The sequence below is a fragment of the Equus przewalskii genome, chromosome 2 (genome assembly GCF_037783145.1).
Source record: "Equus przewalskii isolate Varuska chromosome 2, EquPr2, whole genome shotgun sequence".
Lineage (NCBI taxonomy): Eukaryota > Metazoa > Chordata > Mammalia > Perissodactyla > Equidae > Equus > Equus przewalskii.
Window position 1 is genome coordinate 5,952,226 of NC_091832.1, and position 17,669 is coordinate 5,969,894.

General features: G+C 62.0%; 1 protein-coding gene across 14 annotated transcripts in view; it reads left to right on the top strand.

The window, feature by feature from the left end:
• Positions 1-489: 489 nt before the first annotated feature.
• Positions 490-17,669, top strand: part of LRP8 (LDL receptor related protein 8) — an 80,781-nt gene continuing 63,601 nt past the window's right edge. For 6 of the 14 annotated variants that reach the window (XM_070609569.1, XM_070609571.1, XM_070609572.1 and 3 more), the window contains exons 1-2: positions 493-748; positions 1,547-1,666. In XM_070609569.1, coding sequence (XP_070465670.1) covers positions 628-748; positions 1,547-1,666 — 241 coding nt within the window. In that variant the 5' untranslated portion in view covers positions 493-627. Of the gene's footprint in view, positions 749-1,546; positions 1,667-17,669 lie in introns of all 14 variants that reach the window. The other 8 variants (XM_070609565.1, XM_070609575.1, XM_070609576.1 and 5 more) reach the window with 4 other exon arrangements.

The following is a 17,669-nucleotide window of genomic DNA, read 5'->3' on the forward strand; positions in this document are numbered from 1 at the left end:
GTCCCCTTCCCCCAGTTTCTCCCTGATCACACACATCCTGGTACCCCAACCCCTATCTACCACCCCTCCTGCTCCATGTGCACACTGCAGAGGCCTGTGCACCCGAGCACGTTCTCTCCCCTCCGCCCAGGTTCACTCGTAGGCATCCCTCAGCCTGTCACCTCCTCCAGGCAGCCTGTGCTGCTTCCCCCGGACGGTGGGCTACCTTTGGGGGCAGGGGCCTCGCCCGGCTCATCCCAGAGTCTGCAGCGCCCAGCACGCGGGCAGGCCCAGAGCAGGGTCACCGAGCGCCGGCTAGGGAAGGAGGGGACCAAGGACGCAAGGGAGGTAGAGCAGGAGGCGGCGGCGGGAGGAGCGCTGGGCGGAGGCGGCAGCGGGGGGCGGCGCGCGCGCCGGCGGCGGCCGCTCAGGGCCGGGGCCGCGCGCCCAGCCTGAGCCCGCCCCGCCGCCGAGCGTCACCGAACCTGCTTGAAATGCAGCCGAGGAGCCGGGGCGGGCGGCAGCGGCGGCGGCGGCGGCGGGGGCAGCGGCAGCCCCGGCGCCGCGGCAAGGACTCGGCGGGCTGAGGCGCGGCGGCGGCGGCGGCACCGGGTGCGTGGGGCGCGGCGGCCGGAGCCCGGGGCCGCCATGGGCCGCCCCGAGCGGGGCGCGCTCCGGCCGCTGGCGCTGCTGCTGCTGCTGCTGCTGCTGCTGCTGCTGCGGCTCCAGCATCTCGCGGCGGCGGCGGATCCTCTGCGCGGCGGCCAAGGTGCGTGCGGCCGGTCCCTGGCCCGGCTCTGCGCCGCCACAGTCGCCGACAAAGCGCGGCCCGGCGCTTTCCACCGGGGGGCGGGGGGCGGCGAGGCCCCCGAGTCCGGGCCTGGCCGAGGCGCCCAGGTGGGGTAGGCTCCTCGAGACCCCGCTATCCCTTCATTTGCCCTCGACCCCCCGCCCCCCGGCTCCCTGTGGCGTGGGCTCTGCCCTCGGGCACCTGCTCTTGGGGGATGGGCGCAGTGGGGGCCTGGCCTGCCGGGAACTTTGCGGGGGATGGTCATTGACGGTTTCGGGTGGGCTGTGTGATTCTCGCCGTTGGGGTTTATTGGACGCGCGCGCTCTGCGGCGGCCGTGAGCGGAGCCTTGGCGACTTCCCTGCCTGACAATACGTTTCCGGGGAACTCTGCGCGTCGCCTTGAAAGAGGGGATGCATGCGAGGGGGATGTGCCCGCAGCGCCCACTGCGTGTGTCCCGGCGTTTCGGGTGCTCCCTGTGGGTTGTGTCTGCGTGGATCTCTGACTGTGCGCCGAGTGTGCGGGTGTGCGTGTCTGAATGGGAGGTATACCTAAATCGTGTGACACCCACTGTGTATGCCTAGCCTCGTGCCACGGAGCAGCCCGCCATCACAGGAACCCCTACCATCCTGCCCTCCTTCCGGATCGAGGGTGCCCGAGGGCCCCGTGGCCGTTGGCTCCAGCATCGCCCCCTTTCCTTCACCCCAGTAGACCCCTCCCCGCGGCCAGGACTGCATGGCCGGTGCGGATCCGGCTCACGCCCCCTCTCCCCCGCGCAGGGTCGGTCAAGGAGTGCGAAGAGAACCAGTTCCGGTGCCGGAACGAACGCTGTATCCCCTCCGTGTGGAGATGCGACGAGGATGACGACTGCTCGGACAACAGCGACGAGGACGACTGCCGTGAGTGGCCGGCGGGGGGAGATGGAACGGTGGGGGGCGCCATGCTGAGCGCGCACGTGGCCGCCGCCGCCGCCGCCGCCTGGCCACCTGCGTGGACCTCATCGCCGGAGCCCGCAGCCAGGAAGCTAACTGGGCGCCGCTTCCCTCGGGGCTGAATGGCTCTCAGCGACACGCCTGGAGCTGCGGCCGGCGCGTCCTAATGGGCCGGAGGCGGAGCCCGGGGCGGCGCGGCCCGGGAGAAGGGCGCGCCTCGCCTGGCTCGCTGGGCCAGAGCTGTGGGCGGGGACGCGACGGTCCCCGCACGCGCGTCGCTTTCTGCGCTCGAGCCCTTCCGGACTCCTGCCTCGGCCCCGCGCACCGCGCGCGGGCTTCAAAGTTCCACGCAGCGCCGGGCCTCGCCGCGCTTCTTTTCCTGCTGGGGTTTGTGAATGAATGGGCTCCCCGGGGCCCCTGATTGGCTGGGCGAGGACCACCCCACAGGTCCCCGTGGCCGGAGCGGCCAATGGCGGAGCGGGTGTGTGTGCAGTTTTCCGGCGCCCGGGGCGCGGGGGCCCTGCCCCGGCCCCGCCCCGGCCCCGCCCCCGCGCGCGTCCCCCGGGAAGTAGGTGCAGGCGGGGCCGCTGCTGTTCTGCCTAGTCACGGTGAAGGCGTCTCCGTGCCACCCTGGTTAACCGCGCTCTCCTGCCCGCCCGGCTCTGGCATGAGTCATGGGGCAGACCAGGAAGGAGGGGGCCAGGAGGAAGAGTTTGTTTCCTGGAAGGGGGCGTGGGATCCCGAGGCCGCGCGTGAACCCCCGGCCATGTGCGGGGGAGCTGGCCGCCCTTGCCAAGTGTGGTGTTTCTGCACGCGGGGGTGACTGCTTTGGAAGTTCTTTCTTGGGGTGCACGCGGTTTTGGATGTCTGGGACAGGATGCAGTTAGCGGGCAGTTGGGCCGTGGAAGGAGTGTCGTTCCAGGAACAGAAAAACAGGACCCCGGCGGTCATCCATCCCTCGGTCATTCATTCCTCGTCCCTGAGCGCCCGCTGTGTGCCGGGCACTGGCGCGCTTTGGGGAACAGGCCACCCCTTAGGCCCGGGAGCAGAGCGTCTGACGGAGGAGGGCCCCAGGTGGGCAGACCCACAACTCCACTCAGGACGGGGGTAGAGGGACACCTGGTCAGGCCTTGTCTGTTCAGTCCTCCAGGGTTTTTTTCTGGCGTTTGCCAGTCAGCCGCCAGGTTCATTTCTCAGACCCAACCCAGGTCGACTGTGACTTGGGCACATCCTTGCCTCCCGCCTCAGTTTCCTCACCTGACCACTGGGCTAATGATTCCTGCCCTGGTTCTGAGGACCAGGTCTAGTGGCATAATTGGGAGTAATGAGTAACGTGCTGACTGGCAGCCGTGTGCCAGGCCCTGTGGGAAGGGCTTATCTTATATAAATCCTTAGTCTTCAGAACAGTCCTGCTTTACAGACTAAACAAAAAGACTGGGAGAGGTCAAGTGCCACGGCTATCAGCTGCTAAGTAGGAGCTTGAATTCCAGCATCTCACTCCAGAGTTCTTAGCCTAATCGCGAGCCCGGCCATTCCCCAGAGCTGCTGAGGTTAGGAACATGGCTGTGCCACGGTAGAGTGTTAAAGTGGCTCTCATCACTGGGAGCTGCTCTTTGTGGTCCCCTCACAGCGTGAGTGCCAAGGATGAGGCAGGGAAGTAGAAACTGCATCTCTGGGCTAGTTTTACCTTATCTCCCTGAATCTATATAACGGTCTCGTGAGGGTGGCTGTGAGGGGCAGAAGTTCATCCTGTCGTCCCATTTGTAGATAAGGATGCTGGCTCAGAGAAGTTGAGTGATTTGCCCAGGGTCACACAGCTGAGTGACAGAACTTGGTCAGGATGTCCGCCTGCCTCCTAGCTCAGGAGCACCGTCTGCTGCGGTGGGGAGTGTGGCGCAGAAGGACCCAGGAGGGTGATCCAGGGGCTGGAAAGCCAGACTCTGAATGTGGGGCCTGTCGCTTTTCATCTCCATGCGAGGTTCTGGGCAAGATGGAGAAGAGAAGTGGTGGGTGGCTGGGTGGCCCTAGAGGGGTCCAGGGGGGCTCTGATGGTCCATCTGGGCTCCTGCTTTGGGGCTGAGATGGACGGGCAGAATCATAGGCGGAGAGTTAGTGAACAAAAGCAGATGAGCTGGAGGACGTGGAGGGAGGGGGCTTGGCTGTTGGTACCCAGTGTTGTCCTCCACGGCCCCACTTTCCTGAGCCTGTTTCCTCATCTGCCTGGGCTGGGCGGGGGTGGCGACAGGTGCTGTTCCTCTGGCGCAGGTTACACGTGTAGGAAGTCTTCCCACAGGGCTGGCCAGGAGAAGGGGAGGGGTAAGCATTCACCTCTCCGAGGTCTTTCGAAAGGGACCCCTGGGAGCCACAAAGAGAAACCTCAAGAAAGGGGGCGGGGGCTTCGGGTGGCTGTGTCGGGCCAGGTGTTTGAAAGTGGTCTTTCCTCACCCCTTCCGTCCCCCTCTGGGGAGTCCCCCCTATTCTGGCCACCTGCTCAAACTGTGTTCTTCCAACTGTCCTCCCCCGGGCTTTGGCTCCTCTGTGCCTTATATCCGACCCCCTCCTTCAGCACTCCAACCCTTCCACCCGGTGAAGGGCTGAGCCGCTCACCTCTGTGCCTCTCTGGGCCTGCAAAGTGGGGATTGCAATTTGTAAGTGAAGTCTGTGTGAGGCAAATGAGTTCAAGCTCCCAGTGGGGCCAGAATGCGGCTGGTGGTTATCGAGAGCTGACGGAGGGAACTTGTATGTTGAGGAAGCCAAGGGAGGCTTCCTGGAGGAGGAGACAGCTAAGCCAGGCCTTGAAAGAAATCCCGTTCCCTCGGGGCTTACCATTTGAACATAGGTGATACAGTCCCCATATCATGGAGGAGGAAACTGGGGTTCAGAGAGGTGAAATGAGTCCCCCAAAGTCCCACAGCTTCTCAGGGTTGGAGCCGGAACTCCAGCTAAGGCCTTCTAAGTCCTGCTCCTCATCCACAGCAAGTGGCACTTGGCCCTTTGGAGACACGAATAGAGCCGGCAGGATGGGGCAGGAAAAGCTCCTGGGGCTTCAGTTCCCTGCTCAAAGGGCCTTCAAAGTGGAGGAAGGGGCTGGAAGCCAGAGGGCCAGGCCCAAGGAAGCCCAGGGGCGGCCCAGCCAGGGGAGGTGGCGTGGACCTGGGTCACGTAGGCCAGCTGGCCCCTTGGCCTCAGTTTCCTGTTGCTCCTTAGTGTCTGGGGCCGGAGACGGGCCACCCCTCTGCTCCCAGAGTAACAGCAGCAACAGCGAGCACTTGCTGAGGACCAGGCCCTGTGCCGAGTCTCCACGGGTCGCCTGCTTCCATTCTGGACAGTGGGGCAGCTCTGGGAAGCATCCGCATTCACCCCATTTTACAAAGACACAGAGGGGCGAAGTAACGGGCTTAAAGGTGTATGATTTTTAAGTGAAATCGCTGGGGTGTGAATGCAGGTGCCCAACTCTGGAGCCTGTGCTGTCTCAAGCCCTAGCTGGTGACCTTGGGCGAGTCCTCCCAGGCCTCTGTTTCCCCATCTTGAGATGACATCAGGCCCCCAACCCCCCAGACTCTGGGAGAACTCTACTTCTCTTTGTGGGTAGACGAGGGAGCGGTTCTGGGCTCAGCTTCCTCTCCCTTGTTCAGGCTTCTTTGGGCTGTCCTGTTCCCCCAGCCCCTCAGCCCTCCGCCCCAGCTCTAATAAAGAGCGGCCGCAGCCAGGTCTCCCGTGGCCGAGCGTTCCTTGCTGGGCGGCGCCCAGCTGCAGGAGCTGAGGCCTGCTGGAAGCAGCCGTGTAATTAGAGCTCCGCCACAGCTCCCAGCCGGGGCTGCAACCTGCTTTTGGCCTCGGCCCCGTCCTCGCACTCCGGACACCAGGCCCAGCTGGGTCTCCTTTTGTGGATGGAGTCATCAGACAGATAGTTCTCCTCTCTGAACCTCAGGTCCTCCTTCTACCAGGCGACCCCACCATTCTGTCTTCCTGAGGTTCCCACATACCCATAGGATAGAGTCAGCTTAGATTCCTCTGCATTTGGACCTCTGTAACCAGCTCCTGTTGCCTACTCCTCTCCTGCCTCTTCCCACCTCTTCCTATGAGCCTGCGACACCAAACTGTAGCTTCTGTCACACTCTGGCCCTCCTACTGCTTCTGACCTCCAGGCCTTTGCACATGCCATTCTGTCTGCCTGGAATACTCTTTCAGCTCCCTCACCGGGCTACCTTCTTTTTGTTATCTTAGAAGATTCAGCTCAGGTGTCACCTCCTCCAGGAAGCCCTCACGGCTACCCTGTCTCTCTAAGGCTGAGATACAGGAGTTGGGAGAGTGGACTTAGGGACCTGTGTTGAAATCACAACTCAGTGGAGTCCTGAATCAGACACACCTGGTTTTCTATCAGAGCAGTCACCCTGGCTGAATGGCCTTGGGAGTGACAACAGCGTCTCCCACGTGGAGATGTGAGGATTAAACGAGATGATGTGCCTGGTGCACAGTGAGTGATCAGTGAATGGCGCTGGGTCTGACCGTTGTTGGAGGGTGGAGTTTCGCTGAGGTTCTAGGTCCCTGCCTACCCAGACCCCTGCTTCCCCCGCCTCCATTTGTTAGCCAGATGTCTGAAGGCTCCTGCAGCGGGGGTTGGCTTCAGCCACAGTGCAGGTGGCCCGATGCCATCAGCCCTGAGATGGACCTGGAAGTGGAGAAAGTTGCCCAGGGAGGGGCCGAGGGAAGGCAGGAGGCAAGCAGGCCTGGTTGTTCTCAGTGAGTGAGTGGCCTGGGGCCCTGGGAGCGGCAGAGGAGAGCCTCCCTTGGGCCATGGGCATGTCCCAAGGCTAGTCGTCCTGTCTGGCCTTGCGCTCCCTTCCTCCTGGCTGTTCCTGGAAAGGGGGGCAAGCCCCACAGCCCCCAGGGCTCTGCCCAGCAGGCCCCAAGCTCCCCTCTTCTCTAGGCCCAGGGCTGTGCCTCCAGGGCTGGCCCCCGCAGGCCTTGGGACTGTGTGCTGAAGGCTCTCCCGTGGGCCTTCCCACCTGACCCCCTGGGACCGAGTTCCCCTCTGGGGCCCCTTGGCTTTCCCAGGCCTGCTGGGGGCCCCGGTGAAGCAGGCTCAGGGCTGGCCGGCTTGTCCCCCCCAGCCGTCTGCAGGCAGCTGACTTGACAGTTTCCCCTCCTTGGGGAAGTAGCTGCAGCAAGTGAAGCTAGAGAGAAGCCCCCCAGGAGAGGGCGAGAAGAAGCCCCGAGGGCTGACGGAGTGGGCTGCGTGTGTCCCCTCTCCAAAGGGATGTGGCCAAGTGGAAGCTTTCCTGGCCTCAGGGTTCGTGGTCAGACGCCAGGCCTGCGCTGCCCCCAGGAAGCCAGGCCAGGGCCTGTGGGAGGGTGCGGGGCTGTGTTCTGGGGCTGTGGAACCAGGCCCGGGGCCCCAGTTCTAACAGCACCGCCAACACCAGCCCTGCAGACGCTGCACATGCAGAGCACCCAGTCTTTGAAGGCCTGGTGGAGATGCCACCCCCCCAGGTGGCCTTCCCTGACCCTTGTCCTCCAGCCTCCCAGTCCCTGAGCTCCCACGACGTGTCCTTGTTCTTCCCTCATTTCAGATCCTTCTTCTCCACGTTGTCCACTTGCCAGCTTTGTGCTGGGCCCTAGGGGTTCCGAAATAAATAATTCCCTCAAGGGAATTACTAATAACAGATGCAACTGAGGCTCAAAGGGGAGAAGTGACTCTTAAGCCAGTGTCATGACTCTCAAGTGGTGGAGACAGGATCTGTCTGACCAGGTCCGTCTGCTGGGTCGGAGTCTTCCTCAGGCTCCTGCTCGCCGAGCTCTCTCTGTCCACCCTGCGGGGGTGGGGGCTGGGGCCCTGAGGGTGTGGAGGAAGCGGGTGAGTGGCCGCAATGTCCGGCAGTGCCTCCCTGGCCTGGGGGCTGTGGCTGGGAGAGGACCTCTTCTCTGGAGACCCCATAGCCCCGACCTAAGGCCCGCTTGTCCAGCCTCCCATGGTCGTGACCCTCCAGAATTTCCGAAGGCCTCCCTTGGCCATTGCCTGTGAGGTGGTGATTATTCTTCCCACTGTACAGATTAGGGAAACTGAGGACCTAGCAACATGTTGCTGATGCAGGTGACCTCAAGAAGTGTCGGCCCCAGTCACTCTGGAAGTGTCATTCCCCCTTTACCATCCTTCCTCCGGAAAATTCCAAGAGCCCAAGTCATCAAGAGCATCCCAAGTGTGGTCTTCATTTCTCTGAACCCCCATGGAATTCCCTGACTCTACATACTTTCCCCTCTGCTTGGATTGTCCTTCCCTGATTCCTACTCATCCTTCAAAACCCAGCTCGTTGCCACTCCATGAAGTCCTCCCCATCTTCCTGGTGTGATGTAACTGCTCCCATGTCTGTATGCCCACGGCCTTGTGCACCCATGTCACAGCCCATCGTAGGAGCTCTGGGTTGCTTGGGAGAGTCTGTGAGCAGTTTGAGGTGGGGGACCACAGGACCACAAGGCCGGGCACAGAGGCATCATTTGAGGGTGGCATGTGAATGATGAATGGGACTCAGGAAATGTCACACTTTGGACGGTAAGATATTGGTCAGCTATGGGGGCCTCAGGAGCTTCTGAGAAGGCCCTGACGGGCCCTTGACTCTGGAGAGGGGAGCTGGGCGTCCTTTAGGGACCGTAACCAGGCCCCTCTTGTGAGCTGGGTCACCTGAAGCCCAGAAAGCACCCGTGAGGCAGCGGCTGGCCGCAGGCCTGGGCTTCTTGGTGCTTGCCCTGCAACAGGAGCGTTTGCAGCCGAGGCTTCAGACGGTGAAACCAGGGCCCTGGCAGCCGGAGATCCACTCCAGGTGCCAATGGGGACCCATTCTCAGAGCTGGGGTGTCCTCCGTTCCAGCGGGACTCCAGTGGGAACAGTGCCCTCCCACCCACCGCCACCGTCACCGTCTGCCGTCTCCTGCGGGGTTGGGACTGCAGCAAGTCAACCTGCACGGAAAGGGCTCTGGGCTCCCACAGGGCCATCGGGCCACCACTGCCGTGGCCTGGCCCTGCCTGCCCAGACTGCTGGGAGCTCACTGAAATAACAGTATCGATTGGCAGAAGAAGCCACAGGCGAGGCCCTGCTGGGGGCTGCTCCTGCAGGACCCCGGCCATGCCCCGCCCCACTGTCACCGCACCTCGCTGAGGAAGAGCCCAGGGAAGTTGATCCCCGGCGGCCATGGGCAGTGGCAGGAGGGGGCCACGCCTGGCTGGCTGCAGCGAGAGGGAGACAGGCCTTCACAGGTCCCAGCCATAACCACAGTGTGCCTGCCGCCTGCCTTCCCTTCCGGGCACCCAGGCGTCCCTCTCTGCCAGCCCCTGCCCAGGGTGTCCCTCTCCCTCCTGAGCAGTCCTGGCCCTTGGGTGCCCTCAGGCAGGACGTGGGCCCTCAGGCAGCAGTTTTAATTGACAGCCATGCCCACCCTGGCTCCTCTCACCAGCTGTGGTCTGTCGCAGGCCCAGGGAAGAGCCCCGAAGCTGGAGTGGCTCAGGAGGGGTCCGACAGTGAGGTCCCCGCCCCCGCACCTGGTCTGACTCTGTGTCCCTGTCAGGGCCCAGCCCAGGTACCCGCAAACTGGCCGTGTTGGGGGTGCGGAACCCAGGATGCTCTCTGTCGCCCGGAACGCCCTCTGGTGACTGCCCCACTCAGAGAGGCAGGGCCCTGGGCTCCTGTGTCCCCCACGGCCTCCACACACCTGCCCCTCGGAACATGGCAGGACGGACAGCCCGAAACCTCTCAGGACTGCCAATCCAGGAGTCCATGGGAATGGGCCTGTGGCCACCATCCTCCTCTGGTCACTGGCCTTGAGGTGCCACAAAGGACTCTATGCTCCCACTCTGGAGACCGTTTCGGGTCCCAGCCCCTCAGCCAATTAGAACCACAGCATTTGTGCGTCGCAGCCGTCCTGGGAGGAGGTGGCCCCCGAGTTAGTTGTCATCTCCATTTTCCTGGTGAGGACCTGGAGGCTCGGGGAGGACAGGGGCTCAGCCGGGCCGCACAGCTAGGGGAGTGCTGAGCTGACACTCGCTTCGGTTGATTTTCTTCATTTATTTTTCCAATGGCAGTAACTTCTTCTGATTATATAAAAGTAATTTCATACTTGTAATAAAAGAAGCACAGACAGTATGGAAAAGTGAAAAGAGGAAGGTGACTGTCACCTGGGTGATTTCCCCGTGTCAGCAGCACCTCCCACAGGTTCTTCTCCACATGTGAGCTGGTGTGCATGAATGCAAGTATTTTTTTTTTAACAAAAACGAGGATGTGCTATGACAGTTGTTGTCTTCCGACATCATACGCGCTTCCATGTTGATAACAGCAGATTCACGTCACTGTTTCAAGGGCCGGATGCTATCCCTCGCGTGAATCCTCCGAAATTTAGTGACGGTCTCCTCTCGGCGGACGTGCATCCCTCTCTGTCCTTCGTTTCCCCTTTACCCATTGGTCCTTGCTCCACCTGCCCTGCATCCAGCACCCTGAGCAGATTCCTTGTCCCTGGAGCTGGGCTCAGGGCCAGTCCTGGCCTGGGGGTGGAGACCTTTGGCCCTCGAGCTCCTTGCTGCCTGGTGAGGGTTGGTAGGAGTGTCGCTGGCTTGGTAGGTGGATTCTGGGCAGGCAGATGGAGGGTAGCTGGACTTTTTGGGTTCTGCTTCCAGAACTCAGCCCTGAGGCCCAGGTTCCTTGGGCCACTTTCCCTTCTGCCTTCTTCCTGTGCCATGATTGGGGTGGATGCGTGAGTGATGGAGAAAAATGGTGTTAGGCGCACCAGCCCCACCACCCACTGGCTGGGGTCCCTGGTGTGGGCCTTCCATTCTGAACTTTGGACCCTTGGTCTGTGAAGCAGGCTAATGAGCCCAGCTCTCAGAGGCGCAGGTGGGTGCAGAGTGCTCTGCCCAGAACCCAGCCCTGACAGTGGGCATCCGCCTTCCCCTTCCCGAGCCCATGGCCCTGCACGGGGACACCAAGTAGAAGGGACCGTCAGCAGCTTTCCTCCTCCACCAAGGACGCAGGAGGGCACTGCTGAGATGGCCGCAGGAGGGATGTGGTCAGCTGGCCAGTCGGGAGCTTCGAGGCTGCCTGGGAGAGTGGCGGCTCTCGGGCTGGGGGGGATGTGGGAGGCATCTTATCCCTCTCCCATCTGCTGGGGGGCCCCGGGGTGACTGCTTCCCAGGTGGCCTGGGGGAGCTGGTTAAGCAGCCGGGCCTGGCATGGTTGGGTATCCGGATTGGCAGCTGATGACAGGCTGGAAGGCCCCATCGGGCCCAGGTGAAGCTGCTCGAGTGGATAGCTGGAGGCCAAGGGTGGGCTTTCCCGGTGGCCTGAATCCAGGGACGTTCAGGCCAGCGTTCCTCCCCGGTCCCTCCTTCACTTCCTGGACCCCAAGCTGCCGTCTGCTGCCCCTCACCCTCAGAGCCCTCTCTCAGCCATGTGACAAGCACACGTGCATGTGCATGGGGTGTGTGTGCTTGAGGAAGGGATGTGTACCAGGAGAGAGGTGACTGTTCTGGACACCCAGATTCTGCGAGGCCAAGGTGACGCTCTTCCTCCCACGCCCGCCAAGGCAGCCTAGCCAGGCCAAGGCCCAAGCCCCCCACTGGGCTGTTTGTGGCGGGGAATTATTTGTAGCTGGAGATGTGCCAGCCGTCTCTGTTCCCAGCCTGCCCCCCGCCACGGCAGCCTCTCCCCACCAAGCCTCAGCCTGCAGCCTGCCGTCGGGCCCCTGCCCACCCCACCCTGAGCGAGGGCTGGGGTTGGTGCAAACTCCATGGCCCGGTGGCCATCAGCAGGTCCCTGCCTTCTTGGGGTCTCTGCTCATTGGGAGTGGGGCATCTCCAGGCCCCTCTCAGCCCTAATTCTCTGGGCTTCTTCTGTTTTCCCCTGAGAGCCAGGGTGTTCACAGGAGCTGAAGTCTGCCACAGCGAGGCCCAAGGTGTGGGGGGTCCAAGGAGCTGACCCTCTCCTCTGAGGCCCAGGGGGCCCAGAACAGGGAGCCGGGGCTGTGCAGTGCAGGCCAGCGCCTCCCACAGGAACGTGGCCCAACCTGGACGTGCAGAGCCGGACCCGACTATCTATTAGCAGAACCTCCATCCACTCGGGCGTTTCTGCTTGTTTCTTTTTTTGCTGAGTCTGACCCCGCCGACTCTTTAATACCCGCCAGCAGCCGGGGCAGCTGGAGTGGCTCAGGAGGGGTCCGACAGTGAGGTCCCCGCCCCCGCACCTGGTCTGACTCTGTGTCCCTGTCAGGGCCCAGCCCAGGTACCCGCAAACTGGCCGTGTTGGGGGTGCGGAACCCAGGATGCTCTCTGTCGCCCGGAACGCCCTCTGGTGACTGCCCCACTCAGAGAGGCAGGGCCCTGGGCTCCTGTGTCCCCCACGGCCTCCACACACCTGCCCCTCGGAACATGGCAGGACGGACAGCCCGAAACCTCTCAGGACTGCCAATCCAGGAGTCCATGGGAATGGGCCTGTGGCCACCATCCTCCTCTGGTCACTGGCCTTGAGGTGCCACAAAGGACTCTATGCTCCCACTCTGGAGACCGTTTCGGGTCCCAGCCCCTCTGTCCCCTGCCCAGCTCTAGCCTCACGTTCCCTGGATGGGGGTGGGGAAGATTCAGAGAGGAGGCTTCTCTGGTTCTGCCCCACCCACCCCCAGTGCCTGTTGTCCCTGGCCTGGCAGAGCAGGCCTTGGTGAATGTGTGTTGAGTGAATGAATGAGTGAGCTGTGGCTCTTGGGGCTGGAGCAGCATCCTTATTGGGCCAAAGTAACCTCCCCACCCCCATCCCAATGCAGGAATTCCCTCAGCAGCAGGGGGTGGAGTGGGGGTGTCCACCTTTGGCTTGAATGCCTCCAGGGACAGAGAGCTCACTAACCGACCGGATAGCTCCTTCTATCCCTGGACAGCTCTTCCTCTTAGAAAATCTGTCTTCCTTTCAACCCCAGATCCGCCTCCTGTGACTTTCCTGCCCCCCTCAGGTCCCAGCTCTGTTTCTGGGGCCTCTGCTCACAGAGATTGCCTCCCACCTTCTCAGGCCTGCTCAGTGTCCCTTCCTGGCCTGTGATAGCTGACGTGCTGTGTGGCCTCGGGTAAGGCCCACTCCCTCTCGGGCCCCTGCTGCTCAGGGCCTGGTGGGCTGCGCACGCTCGGGCCCTGTAAACGCTGGCTGCGTCCTGTAGCCGCAGCCCACCTCCCAGGGGAGTGGAGGGTGAAGACAGCTGTGCCGTGCCTGGAGGAAAAGGTGGCATCTCTCCAGACAGCTTGTCTCTTGGTCAGCAGGCTGGCAGTGCGCCAGCCTTGTGAGGCCCCGCGGCCCAGCACACAGCACTGGGGGGCTGTGGATGGACCTCTTCTGCCCTGAGCCCAGTGCCCAGCGTGAGTGTTGCCCAGGCCTTGGTCAGGACCCTGGAGTCAGCACAGCCCCTCTCTCCCTCACCTCTAAAGATGCCAAGTCCTTCAATTCCTCCTCTGTCACCTGCCAGGTCCTTTCCCCATCCTCCTGTGGCCCCCCCGGACACCTGCGGCACACCGACCTGATGTCGTTCTCTTCCTCTGTCTGTCCGCTGTTATGCAGCTGAGTGCTCTTAGACCTGTAGAGCTGTGTCCTGCCCTTGCTCAGCATCCTATTGTGACATCCGCCTCTCATAGGATCAAGTCTGTTTGCCTGATATTCAAGGCCCTTTAAGACCTAATGCGCACCTGGCATCTCTCCAGCCCCAGACCTCACCGTCCACTTGTACCCCAAACCCCATGACTCTATGCTCCAGCCATTCCCCAAGCGAGGAATAATGTCACAGGGGCATCATGCTCTCACATGCGAGTCCCTCTGCCTGTAGGGCCCTTGCTCTGCTTGTCCAACCCTGCTTTACCTCAAGAGTCACCATTTCCAGGAGCCTCCACCCCAGATGGGTCGGGGCCTCCTCTGGGCTCCCCTGTCCCTGTGTCCTTCATCTGTGGCCTTGCCGCTCTGCACCCGGGTGGTCTGATTAAAAGTCTGCAGTTCACCTCAGACCACAGGCCTCAGGGGGATGGGGCAGGGGGACCTGGCCAGGGCGTGCAGAGTGGGGGGAGGAAGAAGGGGTGCACTCTCTGGCTTTGCACATGCCCAGTCCCCTTCCCACTCTGGGTGGTGTGTGCTGGGCGCGGGGGTTCCTGTGAGTCCCGGGGAAGCGCCTGGTGTGGACCAGAGCTTTGAGTCCGAGCTCCAGCCTTCACTGAAGTTCTCTTCTGTGCCAGGGCCCCCCCAGGACCTGGGAGGCTCTGGGGATGGAAAAGCCGGGCCCTGTCTGAGTGTCGGGTGCCTAACTCAGTGTGTGACCTTGGCAATCGCTTCCCTTCTCTGAACCTCAAGTTTCCTCAGCTGTGAAGGACCCATGACCCCTCCCCCTCTTCCTTGGGCACATCTGTGCTGTGGCCGGTGTCAGACATGGCCCCACAGGCCCTGAAACTGCCGCTAGACCAGGACTTCCTCTCCTTCGGGCCTCTGGGGCCTTGGCCAAGCTCACACGGTGGGGGGGTGAGCAGGGTTTTGCTCTCTTCAGTGAAAACGCCCACCCCTGCATTTGCCCAGCACTTTGGTGTTGCCGAGTGTCTACCCCATGTAGGGTGACCAACTCAGCCTGGTTAGCTGGGAACCGTCTCAGTTTTAAAACTAAAAGTCCTACATCAAATGAGACATTGACCAGTCCGCCTGTGCCTCGCGCCCCCTGGCCACACCCTGGATGCCCCCCGGTCTGCAGCGGGGCTTCCCCATCAGCTGTGGGCTGTGCTGTGGGCTGGGTTGGGCAGGGCTTACTTAAAAAAAGGGAAAGCTGATTTCTTTCCAACATTTTGGGAGAAAACACTGGAGGAACAGAGCCTCTTGGAAGGTCCGGAAGAGCCAGGGCTGAGCATCCTGGTTGTGGTGCTGGCATCGTGGGACTGGGGGGCCTGGCCATTGCTCCGATCCAGCCTCTAATGCAGCTGGGTGGCTACTCTCTGGGCCTTGGTTTCCCCAGCTCCCCTCACACTGATGCAGTGAGGAGCATTACCCTGATGGCCATGCCTTGCCTTCCTGCTGCCATTTATATCCTCCAAGGCATTTTTCTGTCTGCTCATGCTGCATTCTGGCCTGACTTCTCCCAAGAGGAGGGCAGGCTGGGCCTTTATTCCCACACTAAACAGGAAGAAGCTGGGGACACCAACCATTAGCCTTGCACAAGCCTGTGCAGTTGACAAAACCCTTTCCACGTATTGCCTCTGGGCTCCTAGCATCCCTTGGGAGGTGGACCTGGCAGGATTTACTGCACCAGTTGTAGAGATGGGGACACTGAGGCAACAATCCCACAGGATTCCAGCTCCTTAAGGACGGGGAAGGCAAGGGATGAAGACAAATGGGTGGCCGTGCTGTGTGGTGGTTTCAAGTCAGTGGAGGTGGTGGCTGACTGGGCCTCTTCCCCTCCCGACTCCCATTTGTCAATGTCTTCATCAGTAGGAAAAGATGGAGACAGACAGAAGGGGAGGGAAGACCGAGAGGAGGGGGAGAGAGAGGATGTGGGGTGGGGGAGTCTGGGGAGGCAGTGGGGAGGGAGGGTCCGAGCAGAGTCCCGACTTCCTCTTGTGGTTCTCACAGTCTGTCTGTACCGATTCCTGACAGATGGAGGGAAGGGGAGAGCCGGTGCCAAGAGGCTGTCACCGCAGGCGGGCAGAGCTGGGGGGAGGGCGCTTTGCGGCCAGGGTTTGTATGGGGAGGGGGCAGCAGCTGGTGGTCTGGCTAATGGGCCTCCTTGGAGCCTGCTCCCCGGGAACCATAGCTGGGGGGGGGGTGGTGGTGGACGCTGTGGGGCAGGAAAGTGGGCAAGGGGTGAGCCCCCCACCTGCCTGGGACGGGCTGTGCCCTTGCGCCTGTCCAAGAAGAGACAGCCACCCCTCCCTCCTCCACACCCTGCTGGCAGCAGGGCCCTACCTCCAAGGACACCTCCTCCCCACCCCTCCCTGGGTATCGGGTGGGCAGGGGCTCTGGGGGCTGGTGCTGAGCTATGGTCATTGTGCACCAGGCCAAAGAGAACCCTCGGGGTCGTGGGGCGCTGGGGGCTCGGAGCAGGCTGGGGCCTGACCTCATGTCTGCCGGGCCGGAGCGCAGCCCCTCCTTGAGCTGCCGGGGTGTTTCGCAAGCCCCCTTCGTGGCAAGGGGCCTCCTGCCTTTTCTCCAGGGTCTGACACTTTCCTCGGGGCGGGCAGGCCTCAGGCGGCGTTGATTTGGCACCCTCGGCGTCTCTTGCCTTTTGAGAGTGTGGGTTTCTCCAGGTGGGATTGGGTCTCAGGCCCCCCACCCCACCCCCCAGTGCCCAACACAGGGCGCAGCACAGAGGAGGGGCCCAGTGAATGCTTGTTGAATGAATGGACGGATTCCCTGCTTGCATGCCTCCTGGGATGGAGAACTCACTTCTTTATAAGGCAGTTCTTTCTATTTCTAGAAGCAAAGATCTTTCTGATTCTGTCCAGAGAGGCCCCATGGGTCCCAGGCCTTGCTGCAGGGGCCATGCAGAGCCCCTTGGCTGATCCTGCTGCCTTAGAGCAGCCGTGTAGAGACCAGAGACACCCCAAGCCCACCCAGCGCCACAGTGGCCCCCGACGGGCTGGGTCTCCACGGATCTCTGGTGGTTGGCAATCGTGGCTGTCATTCACTGAGCCCTCGCCCAGTGCCGGGCAGTTTCTCATTCGTCCTCACTTCAGCCCCGTAAGACAGGTAGTGTTTTTATCTCCCATCTTAGAGAGGACAGAATGAGCTAGAAAGTAATGCGGGGCTTCGTCAAGGCCATGTGGCTGCTGTTTGGGTCGGGTGGGGGGTAGGCTGGGGTCCAGGAAGGCCTCCTGGAGCAGGGCATTGTGGCAGGGCTGGGGCATGTGGGGTTGGCAGGGCTGAGGAGGGGTCACACTCTGGAGGAGACTGCCCCTGCCCCTATCCTCCCACCCCTGACTCCCAGGCAGATCCTTGATACCAAGTCTCCAACTAGGCGGTCCCTCCGGTGAGAGTGGGGGGCCTGGGACCCAGAGCCGCTCCTGCACCCTGGATGGAGACTAGGGTGTGGCTGTGCTCCAGGTGGAGCCCCAGGGCCTTAACACGCCCGTCCTGTGAGCAACCTGAGATGTGGGCAGGGCGATGGCTGGGGGCCTGCGGTGTTGGGCCAGGGGCTGGGCCTCCTTCCTGCTGCCTCTTAAACTGGGTTCTGGTCAGAGGTGCCCTCCCCATTAATATGAATAGTGCAATCATTAATGATAAATTGCAGAGTGCCCGCCTGCCCGTGCTGGAGCTGGCTGGGCGCCCTGGGGAAAGCCGAGAGGCAGTAGCAGTCCGGGGAGCGAGGTGCACCTTCCACTGCCTTTGTCTCTTTCCTGGAGCCTGGCGGAGGCTGGGCACCAGGGGTGCGGCTTAGCAAAGTCTCAGGGGTTGAAAAGCAGGTACCTGGGCCTCTGGTGGGACACTTGTCCCATTCCTCCATCATTCACAGATCGGTTCCACAGACTTTATTGCTGGGCCCTGTGTGCACCCCAGCATGGCCCCCACTGCCTAACCTTTCCCCTCATCTTGGCTCTCTGGATCCTTCCAGGGGCTCTCCAGTGAGTGTAGGGGGTGGCTGTAGTCCCCTCATCCCCGCTGACCACCTGTGTGACCTTGGGCAAATCCCCTCCCCTCCCAGAACCTTGGTGTCCTCATCTGTATGGGGAGTTCTCAGGGTCCCTAAGTCAGAGGACTGTCGGGAGCATTAAATGAGGTGTGAGCACAGCACACAGTCATCACTCACTATTGCTTGCTCCTGTGCTCATGATGGGGTGGAGGACACAGAGACCCCGGAGTGCCTCTGCATGACCTCGCGAAGCCTCTGACAGCCCTGGGAGGGGCGATTTGTCCTGTCCCTTTGCTGGCAGGGATGGTGAGGCACAGGGAGGTGGGTGACTCACCCCAAGCTCCCTCAGCATGTGAGAGGCA